This window comes from Nyctereutes procyonoides, unplaced genomic scaffold (assembly GCF_905146905.1).
Source record: "Nyctereutes procyonoides isolate TBG_1078 unplaced genomic scaffold, NYPRO_anot_genome, whole genome shotgun sequence".
In the NCBI taxonomy this organism is placed as follows: Eukaryota; Metazoa; Chordata; class Mammalia; order Carnivora; family Canidae; genus Nyctereutes; species Nyctereutes procyonoides.
Genome location: NW_026575048.1, coordinates 8,295,986 through 8,309,423, shown reverse-complemented (window position 1 = coordinate 8,309,423; position 13,438 = coordinate 8,295,986). Strand labels below are relative to the sequence as shown.

The 13,438-nt window shown below is 47.8% G+C and overlaps 1 protein-coding gene across 10 annotated transcripts in view; it reads right to left on the bottom strand.

Annotated features, from left to right (window-relative positions):
* LPIN1 (lipin 1) overlaps positions 1–13,438 on the bottom strand; it is a 132,833-nt gene that overhangs the window by 35,669 nt on the left and 83,726 nt on the right. For 8 of the 10 annotated variants that reach the window (XM_055327567.1, XM_055327575.1, XM_055327573.1 and 5 more), the window contains 7 exons: positions 11,644–11,769; positions 9,194–9,301; positions 5,760–5,889; positions 4,142–4,454; positions 2,958–3,051; positions 2,168–2,358; positions 96–189 (listed from right to left, as the gene is read on the bottom strand). In XM_055327567.1, the coding sequence (XP_055183542.1) occupies positions 96–189; positions 2,168–2,358; positions 2,958–3,051; positions 4,142–4,454; positions 5,760–5,889; positions 9,194–9,301; positions 11,644–11,769 (1,056 nt within the window). The remainder of the gene's footprint in view (positions 1–95; positions 190–2,167; positions 2,359–2,957; positions 3,052–4,141; positions 4,455–5,759; positions 5,890–9,193; positions 9,302–11,643; positions 11,770–13,438) is intronic. The other 2 variants (XM_055327568.1, XM_055327577.1) reach the window with 1 other exon arrangement.

Sequence of the window (13,438 nt, the reverse complement as noted above, 5' to 3'; positions counted from 1 at the left end):
GTTTCTAAGGTTTACTGCCTGGGTCTTTGCATCGGGAAACCTGAAACGCAAACAGTCCCATGTGACAGCCAAAATGACTTTCAAGAGGAACCTACTTATTCCCGATCTTCACCACAAGATTGGGGTCATCGATGAGAGCCGGGTTGTCCACAAACTGTTGATAGGACACAGCTTGTTCCAGAAATGCATCTGTGAAAGCAATTGTACAGAATAAGGAGAAAAGAGAGGGAACATTTTCACCTGCTCATTCACAAGTGTTTTCTGAGAGCCTGTGCATTCCGGCTGTATAGACAATTCTTCAACTGTGTTTGTAAAGGGGCCTCAGTTAGTTTCGGGGGACAGCGTCTGTGTGGACATGAAGGGTGGCCGGGGGCAGTCCAAGGACATGGGGGAAGCATATGTGTAGGCAGCGAGGCAGGGAGAGGTGTGTGGGAAATACAGTTTCCCTATGAGAAGCAGATGAATGGCGAGCAGGCTCAGAAACCAGGCCACTCAGCTCAAGTCACATTTGTCAGCGTGAGCTTGTGTTGAGCAAGTAATCAGCGTCCCTGAGCCCCGGTTCCCTCGTCTGTAACACGGGGATAAGAAGCCTGCCTCCTCAGTGGCTGGACGAGGTCGTGAGGAGAAAGCACCATGCCCCGTGTAGAGCAAGGTCTCACTCTGTGTCAGTGGGCGTGGTGCTGGTCACTGTCACGTGCAGGACATGCAGGACACAGGGGAGGCCCGGCCTCCTGACTCCAGCTCCTGTGACGAGCTCTGGCCTAAGCCCCGGCCTCCACTCAACGTCCCCCATTCAGCCGGGCCTTGTCTTGAGCCTTGATGACAGCTCTGACCATCTCTCTGGCCCTAATTTGTCCCTATTCCTTCCCTAGGGGAGCCTATATACCCTGGATGGAACCAAGGCCCAGCAGACCCTGGACGTTGGGAGTCACCCCTGTCCAGCAGAAAAAGACCCCATGGTCCTGATGCCAATTCAGACTGGCCATGACACGCACCTGAGGGATCCTAATTCATACCACCAGGTACTCTCCTCGGGGACTCCGGGCCATGGGAATCTGGCTTCATCTGTATGGACCCCCGTGAGATGACAGTGCGAGTGCATGAGAGAGGGGGCACCATCGGACACCAGCCTCCTCGGAGTGCGCTCACCTCTTCAAAGCCCCAGGGCAGTTGGGGGCAGAGATGTGCAAACAGAATGTGGCTGGTTATTAGAGGGGAGGGAGTCTTACAACGACTTCCTGTGATGGACTAAACCCGCTGGGTCACATAAAGTAACCCCCTTCAGCTCATCACCAGGGGGATGGATTATTAGCTGGTTCAGGTTCCAGAATAAGGGGCCCCACCGTCTGTGTGAGAAGAAATTCACAAAGCCCTGAATGGACTTCAGGAGGGAGACAGGAGCGTAGGATGGCCGCCCAGGGCAGGAAGGGGAGACGGTGGCTCCTGAGTGGCAAGGGGATGAAGGGCACACCCTCGCCCATCCCCGCCTAGAAAAACAGGCCACTGTTGGCAGGGGTGGGGGGCGTGATGAAAAAGAGAGGCCAGTGGAGGTGGGAGGGTGAGAGAGGGACACCCGGGCGACTAGGTCCACTCGAAAAATTCATCAGTCGGCAAGGACTGATGCATCCTCCACTGGGGGTGTTGGGGCCACCTTACCACGTAGCTGTCAGGAGACCCTGGGAAACCACCGCTACGAATTAACCCACCACCTCCGCCAAGCCTATGAGCACCCCTCGGATCCAGCTGGCAAGCGCTCTGGACTTGCTCAAACTCAGACGTCCCTCCCTCCCCAGGCCCCACAGCATTTCCGCACACTTGCAATGCACCGTGTTTCCAAAACACCGACACTCCCACCGGGCGGCAGGCCCCTGGAGGACACCTCTGCAGGGCGGCCACCAGGCAAGGAGACCCCCATCGTGCAGCAAACACGCCTGACGACATGTGGCCCCGAAGCCACGTGTGACCACCACAACCCTCCGGGCGGCCCACCGCCAGCCAGCGATGTTCAGAGCTGCAAGGAGTCATTTGTGCCATCCCCCCAGCAGGAGCACAGCCAAGGGACAAGTGACACTGGATGTGAGCCGGAGAAGCCCGGGCTTCTGGACGTTCCGGCCGCGGGCCACGAGGGGGCGCTCGTGGCTCGAAGACGGGCCGCGGGCTCCGGTACCTTTGGTTATCTCCCTGTTGTCGCTGAGGCCCCCGCACAGGGAGATGGCGATGGACGGCAGGTCCCGCAGGCCGTCCGAGGTGCTCTCCACGCCGCTGTCGATGCCAGAGCTGCCCACCGACTGCGGGGACTGGTTGGCCGACCGGGCTCCGTTGTCGCTGGCGTGTTTGGCGAGCCCCGAAGGATCTCCGCTGGGAGGAGGAAGAGGGGAGATGTGCTGACGTCACAGCAGCAGGGGACCCCCACCCCATGCGCCGGCCCAGCTCCCAAGGCCACAAGCGAGGCCACCTCGGGACCGGGACAAGGACAGACGCGTAAAATGAACTACTGTGGGAGAGAAGTGATTCTTTTATTAGCCTCTTGTCCTCCCAAGCCTCTGTGACATGAACCACAGAGAAAGAGGCCACAGGTCGCGGCCACCACCCTCCGAGGAGCCAGCCCTCCCTGCAAGTCACAAAGCTGAACAGGGGTCCCCAAAGGCCACAGGAGAATCTCTCCTGGGGAGGGAGAGGGCGGTGCAGCCGCCCCCTCTTGGCCACCGATTCGGGTTGTGGGCCACTGCCCCCCGTGACATGATTGTGGTGTCACCCTGGGAGCCAGCCTCGTGCCTGCCTTCCCGGTCAGAAGGTGGGAAGCCAGCCACATGGGGATGTAGCCACACACCCGTCTACAGAGAAAGGCCATTGTTTTCTGGTTGCTTTTCACAGTAAAATCTGGGCCTCCCGCTGCCTCTTCCAGACTCACACAGTTGAACATAGAAAATGATACGAGGAACAAAAAGAAATCTTACTTTTTAGGAAAATATAGGGCAGCCACCTCAGGATCCATGTCTGTGAGGTCATCCAAGTAGACGCCGTCAGCACCCAGGTGTCTGCTCCGCTTGTCTGAAAGAACAAACGGGTCAGGTCAGAACTCTGGTCTTCCGTGGACTTCTAAGTGGCTCCAGAAAGCAGTTGAGCCTAATGTGCAAACTAGCTCACAAGGGCCCCCCCGGCCCAGGAACACAAGAGCTGGAAGTCAGCAGCGTGGCACGACTCCAGAGGCGGACTAACCAAGTTGGCGTCCACCCCCCACTGCCAAGGGCGAGCCCTAGACCGTTGTGTGACCCTACTGAGCTCCACCCCCACCTGTGCCTGACATGTACCCAGCACTCAATATCTTGAAGCGATTGTCATCATGATCTTTAAATGATATGATGATGATGATGATGATGATGATGATACACTTGCTTGTATCAATATCCCCAGGCCCAGCAGCCTACGGGGTACATCGGCGGTCACTGTGCCGAAGTCCTGTCACCAGGACTGCAAGCTTCCTGTTTCCTTCTGCCAGAGAATATTGTCACTGGTTCATACAAATCTAGAAAGCGGCACCAAGCTCCATGGTTAACAGAGCAGGCTTGATGCCATCCCTCCTGCTGCACAACCGAGCGTGTATCAAACCAGCTGTTACGGAGCAATAACTATGTGCCAACCATTATTCTGAGCACAGACAAAATGAATGTAAACCAGACCAAAAAGATTCTAGATCCCACAGAGCACGTATGTTCTAGTAGGGGAGTTCCCGGCAAAATAAAAATAAGCCAATGTCATCTGAAATAGTGATACATGGCATGTCAAAATTAAAACAGAGAAATGAGCTAGATAGAAACTCAGGGCAGGGGGCGAGGGGACCAGGATTAGCTCAGTAATCAACGTCCTCTGGAGCCCCACGTGGGTGAACAAGACTTCATCCCTCTGGATCCTCCTAGCACCCCAAGCTATAAAGTGAGGGGGCTCATTACACCACCCCAAGGCTTCCTTCAGTCTGATTTTCTAGAACTAAATTCTGATGAGTTAACATCTGCAGCAAAAGGGCATACACCGAACATGCCAGCTTCCCCCCTGACATATTCAGGACTTCCAAGGGCAGGAAGGGTAACATGCCAAGCACCAAGTCTACACAGAAGGAGCTGGAACATGCTGGCCTTCCCACCTTTTTTCCTGGAAGGAGAATCCGTCTTGCTTGCTGTCGAGGCTACGCTGGCAGAGAGTGGTTTGGGTTCTTCAACTGTAGGTAAAGGCGGGGCTGCAGCCCCTAAGGCCTCGACATCTTCTTCGTTCACAAACTGCATCTCCGTGGGAGGCCTGCCCGGCTCTGGGATGGACGTCACGGGCAGCCTGGCCAGGGTTGGCGACTGGTCACTAAACGCATCTGAAGATTCACTGTGAATGGTCTGAAAGTGCATCTTATCACAGATTTTTCTACTGTTTAACGGACTGCAGTCTTTCATCTTGTGTGGAGATGACTACGTCGAAGGGGCAAAGAGACAGAGACAGAGGAATGGTCAGAGTGTGGGCAAACAGAAAAACAGAGTTAACCCAAGTCACACAATTAACCCATTAACAATCTGCAGAACTGTCCGCCCATTTTGCAGAGAGATGGGTAAGCCTCATGATCTCCGTGCCTGCCCAAGGAGTCTACACACCAGAATATCAGTCCCAAAGCAAATGAGCTTTCATATGAAACATCAACTGCCAGATGGGCCTCGTAATGGCCAACAAACAGAAGCAGCTCAAGTAAGTGTCCATCCGTAGAACAGGAAGTATATTCACATGATGGGTAGTTCGCAGTGATGACAACAACTGAATTACAGTTACATACGATACCATGATGAATGTCACCAAGCTAATCTCTGCTGTGAGCGGCAGGAGGGTCTTTATCCCTCTGCGGGGTCGTTTGAGCAGTAACTGCAAAGGGTGGGGCTTCCGAGTTGCTGGTTAGGTCCCACATCTCCTTCTCCGTCTGGGTGCAGGTCCCATGGACACGGTCACAGTGTGAAAATTTACAGATCTGTACACTTACGATCTGTATGCATGTTATATTTCAATGAAGTTCCAATAAAGGCCCAAAATATGAGTGAAGAAGTACAGATCTGGGGGTTGGTTCACATGAGTGGGAAGTCAGCATTCCTGATTCTACTCCTCCAAGGAGTTCCCAGTTACGGAAAACAATTATCCAAACAAAAATCAAACTGCAATTTATGGGTTGGAGGGGAAGGGGGAAGGTATTCATGTCTGTGTCCGATCTCACAGCTTCTAGCACAAATGAAAACAACACGACAGCAGGTCTGTGGTTGGAAGCGTTTTGCCAGAAGAAGTGATGGGTTAGCACTTTCACGCCATTTCCCCAGCAGCAAACGACATGGATTTGTAAAGACGGTTGGCTGGGTCATCACTACAGCCCATGGGCAGAGAAAGCAGCGTTTTCCACGAAAGCCAAATATAACCCAGAAAAGGAAAGAACCCACAACTCTACCTCAACAGACCTTCCCTCCCAAGAGCTGCCCATCCGGATTCTTAGTAGGAATGCTTTCAGCACTGACTCACTCATTCATTCATATTACAAATATTTACCACGGATACAAGAAGCTGTAGCATCTTCTAAAGGCCGTGCAATGTTAAAAATATTCTATAGTAATGTTTTTAAGATTCTTTTAAGACTGGAATATGAAACAAAATTTCTTGAAAGAAAACACTGTGCCCATTTCATGTTTTTAGAAACTATCTTCGGTATATGGACAGAATTGGGGCCGGGGGGAGGGGGAACTTACCTTTGCAGCTTGTGGCAATTCTCCCCAAAGCCAGAGCATTTCTAGGTTATTCTTCTGCATCGTCCTATCGGTGGCCTTACTGACCAATTCTGAATCACTCTTAGGTGTCGAAGGTCGAGAACCTGAAGGACTAAAGAAAACACAAGCCCATGATTAAACAGGGAAGAGAAACTTTTTTAAGATGTTTTTGGGGTCCAGAATTCTATGGTTCAAACAGCCCAGAAAATGCACACAAGCTTCACGACATTCCCACCTGTGGCCACCAGGGGTCCACAGAACACAGGGCCTGGATGGAAGGTGCTCCCAATTTGGGTAACCTAGCCCAACCTGCCCCCCAGTTCCAAGTAAAGATGAGAAGAAGCAATTAGAAAGGAAAACCGAGGAAAGGAGTGATGACAATAGGAAGGGAAAGAAGTCTCTTCTCATCTCAAAACCACCTGTCTTTCCCCCCTTCTCACCCTGAGCTCACCTCTCCTGCATTCTCAACTCTCAAACCAAGTCCATCAGCTCTCACCTGCAAAGGGGGGCTGCTGATCTCAGACACGTACCCATTATATTCGATATCTAAAATATTTACGAATCCACACTGGCTTTGGAAACAGGAAAACCGCATCACGTGCCAACTTTGCCACAAATGCCAGGTGCCAAGAATAAACTTGCTTAATGTGGCAGGAGCCTCTGTGTTGACACTTCATAAAATACTCTATCTTCCAGGAACACCTCAAAGACCCACCTGTGTGCTAAGGCCTGTTCTGTAACAACATATCACAAGGCTCAATTCTCGGGCCAGCTTTTAAGTGGTTGTAACTTGTGTTCCCAACATTTTCCATATTTCTATTCTGGCCTGAACAAAGCCTTCCCTCTGTTCAGCCAGAGTGACCAGCCAAGGGTAATCAACTTATCTACAAACGTCTCACAGTATCCTAAACAACATCTGGATAGGAAAATGTGTCCCTTTGATCACTCCCTGACTTCATCCTCCTACATCATGTCCCCCAGAGTAAGACAAAGGTGGTACATGAAGCGGGGGACAAAGATGCCGTTTTCCTTTTGCGCCCTCTTTTACAGACATTCCACTCTCCTGAGTCCCACTCACCATCATGCTGGGCCTCATGGACCTGTCTGAGATAGACTTCAACTCCCGCTGAATATAGCTTCCTGTCAGGACAAGGAATGGTCATAGATGAAAGCTAATATGTATCAAACCAAGAGGGACCCTTAATGGTTAAAGTTTAGGTCCCAGATCTCTTCAGTTGGGCCATTTGGATCAAACAGACTAACACTCTCTCTCTCTCTCCTCCATTTCACACTGAGATGCTCAGAGGCTGGTTCACTGTCCATAGTGCCCAGTGCCCACCAAACCATCCCCATGGTATGTGGCTACGATGCGGCCCTCATGCTCTATTTCTCCATGTGTGGAGAGGAGGGCCCTAAGACAGCGTATTGCGGGAGTATATACAACAGGACACCTCTCCCAACACACACACACACACACTCACACCCTCTTCTGCCCTATGAGAAGTGGTCCCATAGGAGGAAGACAGATAGCTCCATACATCTAGGTGATAGAGTGTTCATCACTGTCCAACCGTGCTCCCTTTAGTCCTCTAATTATGCTTTTCTCCCTAGAGTCATTGCTTTTCTGGCACTGGTTATCTACGATCCTATATTCACTATCAGTGAAATGTGCAGAGAGGGTGTTGCAGCTGCCACTGTACCTAAAACCGTGACCTGAACCCATTTTTTCTCCAGAGTCATCACAGGAAAAGTCCACTGGAATCGGCTTCCTATCCTCAACAGCTTGCACCCAAATCTCAAATCACTTGTTTAAAAAGCTCCTATCATATTTTATTACATAAAATATCCTTTATATTTTGTGGAACAATAACTGTCTTACCCACTACACTAAATTAAGCAAAGCTCTTTAGACAAGAGTTTGCTCTGAGTAGGTGGTCAGCAAACTTTGTAAAAGGCCAGAGAGCGAGTACGTCAAGCTTTGTGGATTATCCGATCTTTGTCCCAAGTGCACAACTCTGCCGTGGTAGCACAAAACTGGTCGTAGACGATATGTGAACAAACTGGCTGCACTCCCATAAAACTACAAGAACAGACAGTAGGTCGCGGTCGGCCCATCGACTGTAGTTTGCCAATCCTTGCTCTAGAAGGCAAATGCTGAACACAGTTCTTTGTGACGCCAACTCCAGAATCCCCGCTGTTCCGATCCTCTGATAAACACCCTAAGCCATAGGTTTCCAGAAGTTTTCAGGTCTGCAAATGCCTTCACAGAGAAACAAGCCCTGTGTGGAAATCAGAAGCTCGGAGTCCCACCTCTCACACCCGATATGCCACCACAATACGTGGTGGCATGTTGGCAACACCAGCCTTTGTCAAAGGATTCTGTACACGAATACATGCACAGGCTCCATGGAATTCAGACTGACAGAAGGTGAATCGGGGAAAAGACTCCCACCACTGGGAATGATTCATAAGAAAGATGGTGGTACCAGATTTTCCCGTTATCAAATATTAGACTTTTAAGGTCAAGGGTTGTTCAAAAAAGTAAGCTTACAAGGTCCGTGATTGATTTTCATTAATAGTGCATTTACTAACCACATAATAGTTTTCAGGATTTTGCCAGTCCTGGTTAGGCAAGTTAGTTTTAACCATTCAGGACTCAGTTTACCCCCTTTCAGAATGGCCTTTCCACTGCCCATGCAACCTCCAGATGAAGCACATCCTGAGACTTGGTTCTTTCATCAAAAAGAAAACCGGTTTCCCAAGTAGAAAGCAATCAGAGGTTCATTTGTTAACGTCCATGTGAGTCCATCATGTAGCTTGGAGTGTGGACAACACGGAGGAAAGGGAGGCAGGAATCTCAGACCACGGCAACTGATGAAAATACAAATCTATGATCCTACACCTTAAGATCCACCCCATGCTACACTCCAAAATCCCATTCTAGAAATGCTGTGAAAACAGGATTCCATTATTCAGTCTAATGAGCTACTTAAAGACTTATAATAACTCCCCTTATACAAAAGATCTTATAAACTTACTTGTTGAACAACCTTAGACAGAAAGCAAAGATCATATTACCAATTTTCACATCATTATTCTGTGTTGCAAAGCACTCCACAAAATTAGGAAAAACTATATACTTAGCCATAATTCCCAGAGAATCAAATTTAGTAGTGAAAAAAATTTAATCATCTACAAATGTTTAAAATCAAAGGAAAATAATCATCGCTAGGTATTTCCTCTATGAGTAATTTGGTTAGTCAAGTAGATTTATAAGAGTTAAACCAAAAGTTTCGCTTCTACAGTCTCTATGTGTTTCCGGCATAAGTAATTTGGTCAATGGTTAAAAGATTGGTAAGGGTTAGATCACAATTTTTATTATCCAAGACCCCAAGTGGGGAAAAGAGCCCCTCTACCTTTCTGAAGCATGGAAGTATGAAGGCTGTGGAGGGCAAGAGCTAGAAAGGCCTCCCTCGGCCGCAACTGCCAGGTGGGGGGCAGTCCTTTGGCAATCTATCGGGCTACTGGATACCACGTGATATACATTAAAAGAAAGAAAAAATCATAAGTCAATTAAATTAAGTTTCATATAAATTCTTTTGACTACTCTCCACAATAATATTTGTTAGAAAATGAACATACTTAGGCCTCTGACAACAGCAGAATGCTATCTGTTGAAATCACTATGAAATCAACACAAACTTTTTGAACCCCCAAAACAAGTGGAAACCGTCAAAAAGACTCATTTCATTTTCGAATTCATCCATATGCCCATAAAAGATTGTTGTTCTCTGGTCAGAATTTAGTGCTTAATCAAACAACATAGTCCAAAGAGCTGATAATTTCTGCTGCCAGTCGTCTCTTTAAAGAAAACATGTCATTCCAAGTATGGAAATGTACCTGTGCTAACTTGTAATTGCATTTGACAGCAGTCAGACTCACACGATCTGACACAGTCGCTATCCTGGATTCATAGAGCAGGAAAGACAGAGGAACACATCAGGGTTGTGTTTCCAACATTTATTTTAAACTCTTAAAATTATGGGCAGCCCGGGTGGCTCAGTGGTTTAGTGCTGCCTTCAGCCCAGGACGTGATCCTGGAGACCTGGGATCAAGTCCCACATTGGGCTCCCTGCATGGAGCCTGCTTCTCCCTCTGCCTGTGTCTCTGCCTCTGTGTGTGTGTGTGTGTGTGTGTGTCTCTCATGAAAAAAAATAAAATCTTTTTAAAAATTAATAAATAAATAAACTCTTAAAATTAATATGGGAGTGTTTGAGCAGATTTTTCAACCTATTAGTGGTTTCATTCCACATAATCTCCTTCCTAAGGTACCATCTTTTTCCCTCCTTAGGGTTCATTGCTACACATGTGGGAGGTTCCAGAAAGGTCTAACATCTGCACTGTCCCTTATGACAGCCACCAGCTGCACGTGGCTATTGAAATGCGACGTGTCCAAACTGAGGTGGTCCTTATGCGTGAGCTACACGGTGAACTCAAAGACTTAGTGCGGAAACAAGAATGTGAAATGTCTCATGAATAACTTTTTGAAAACGAATTACCTTGGTAATATTCTGGATACACTGGGCCAGAGGAAACAGATTATCAAAATCAACTTTATCAGTTTCTTCTCACTTTCTAAGGATGGCTGCTTGAAAACTGTACATGTCCTATGTAGCTAGCATTCTGTTTCTGTTGCACGAGGCTGGCCTACAGACCGACCCCCCCCCCCCGAGCACACCTCCAGGCCCCAGCCCCGACCCTGGTGCACTGACACTTGCTGTCCCAGTCCTGGCTGGACGAGGCATGGGACAGATCTGGTTCTCTGACTCGGGACTCCAGCACACGCTGCTCACTGTGCTGTCCTGTTGGCGAGATCACTCGGAACCAGGAGTGATGTTTGGAGGACTCCGGCTTTAGGCAGGGAGCCTTTGCAGCAGGGGCTCTTACACTTCCACTGAAAACTGTAAGTCCGTCTAACACATGAGGAACAAGAATAATCCAAGAATGTCCCTGTCACTAAGATTGGTGTTTCTCAATCCCTTTTCATGGTTAGTGCACCCCGGGACAGCGGAGGCATTCCCCCCTCCAACTGTGGCCCTCGCTCCACCATGGAATTTTATCACCACGGATGGACTGTGAATGTGCTCACCATGCTTGGAGGCCCTGTAGAGGCCGCAAACCATTATAATATCTAAGAATTCTCTGCTGCCCAAGAACCAGGTTTTGTCCCAATGGGGATGATACTGTCCTTGCTGAGAACATGTGGGTTACATCTGTCCCTTCCCCAGTTCTTCTGAAAAGTACTTGGAAGGGCTCATGTACTCTCAGGCTCTCAGGGGTCTCATTGTCTAAAAGTCTCTGGGGTCTTCAGGACGGCAACCCACACACCGAGCAGGTCTGGGTCTCCCAAGTTTATACAATTCTTTTTGGGGAAATAAACATTCTGGCATTCAGCAGAAGGGATTGAGCATGAGGAGAGGCCTCATTCTGACAAGCCCGAACCACCTCAGTGGCTCCTGAAAGAACGGCTGCACTCCCGAATCCGACTTGAGGGCTAAGTGTCAAGAAAGGCCCCACCACCTGTTTCCTCCTATTGACAACCAGCACTGAGTGACTTAACTGGTTTTTCTTTCACTGTCACCTGTGGAGAGCTAAGAGCTATGTTTCCAGCTTGCATATGATTTCAGATAGGAGTCTACGGTCTGCATGTGTTCTTTGTCAATCCTGATCTGTACCTCTGACTCTAAACTGCATTTTTTCACTTTTTACTTATATTTCATGATTTTGTTAGACACGCTTCATACAATTGACTTTAAACCCTCTGGACTGGGGTAGGCGAACGCACACACCTCCCCCAGCAGCTTACCTTGCGCTGGGTGACCACTCTCTATCAGAATTAGGGTATGATGCCGACTGAGGATAAGTCATGATGGGGGAAGGGCTTTCCTTAGAAACATCTTCTTGGAATACAGGTATATCGTTAGGAAGATTTCTGGAGGGGAAAAAAAAAAAGACCAAAGTCAAAGCCTTATTAGTGATTATTAGTGACAGATTCATAATACAGATTCATAATAAAGGCAAGTCTCCCTTTTATCTTATCTCAGTTCTTTGTTATATGAACATGATCTCTTTCTGACCCACTCAGGCAAATTCCGGGCAGCGGAGAGGGAAAAAAGTGACAAAGAGACACACATAAATGTGCTCATGCTTTGGCTGGATTATAAACACAAAATCACTGTATTCAAGCATCTAGACTGACACACAGTGCATAATGGTGATCCTGCTTGTCATTTATTTACACTGTTGCCTCTGAAACTGGACCCAGGAGGTTGTAAAAGCCTTGCTGTGCACGGCGGAGCTGCCAAGTAACCAAATGACCACACACAGATGATGCTTCATCTAGAAAAATAAATAATCTATATAAACTAAATGAGGGGCACCTGGGTGGCTCAGGGATTGAGTATCTGGCCCAGGGCATGATCCCAGGGTCCTGGGATCGAGTCCCCCATCAGGCTCCCCACAGGGAGCCTACTTCTCTCTCTGCTTGTGTCTCTGCCTCTCTCTCTGGGTCTCTCATGAATAAATAAGTAAAATCCTTAAAAAAAATTTTTAATTAAAAAAAGAAAGAAACCAAATGAATCTTATAATTACGAAATGATTGCAAATCGACCTTGTTTTCAGGTAGAATGCATTCATTGAAAAAAATCATGATCCACTCTTCCAGTCACACAGAGGCCATCTGTGTGTACCTGTGATGTTCCCTGAAATATCTATCACTAAGTTCTGGAATTAAAAGCCAGGCAGGGATAGCAACTATAATAAGCCCAAATACCAGTTTGTGAGCCTACAGCAGACTAGAGGCTATAGTTAGGAAAAGTGACATTGCCAATTCGACTGTATTTTTAGCTAGGGGAAGAAAAAAATCCTATTTTGAATAATGAAGCAGAGGGTTACTCCTGATGCTCCTTATCCCTTCTTTATGTTAACAAGGCACAAAAATAATCAGCAAAAATTAAACTGAATTTGAGGGGCACCTGGGTGGCTCAGTTGATTGAGCATCCTCTTGATTTCGGCTCAGGTCGTGATCTCAGGGTCATGACATTGAACCCCATGTTGGGCTCTGCTCTCAGCAGAATCTACTCAAAATTCTCTCTCCCTCTCCCTCTGTCCTACCACCCTCCTCTCTCTAAAAAAGAAAAAATACATACATATATATATAATGTAATATATATATATATATATATATATATATATATATATACACACTGAATTACATGAAGATCTGAAACATCAAGTATACTTTACAAATGAGATTCATCTTTTAAAACTGGCCATTTTCACTAAAATAGTAATGCACAGAAAGAGAATTTCACCACCCTGTTAAAAGCAAAGAAAAGTTATGCAACAGGGCAGCCCGGGTGGCTCAGCGGTTTAGCGCTGCCTTTGGTCCAGGGCCTGATCCTGGAGACCCAGGATCAAGTCCTGCATCGGGCTCCCTGCAGGGAGCCTGCTTCTCCCTCTGCCTGTGTCTCTGTCTCTCTCTCTGTGTCTCTCATGAATAAATAAATAAAATCTTAAAAAAAAAAAAAAAAGAAAGAAAAGTTAAGCAAGATAACCATGAAACCTCAAGCCTAATCAAAGCTATAAAGGAAAAGCCTGCC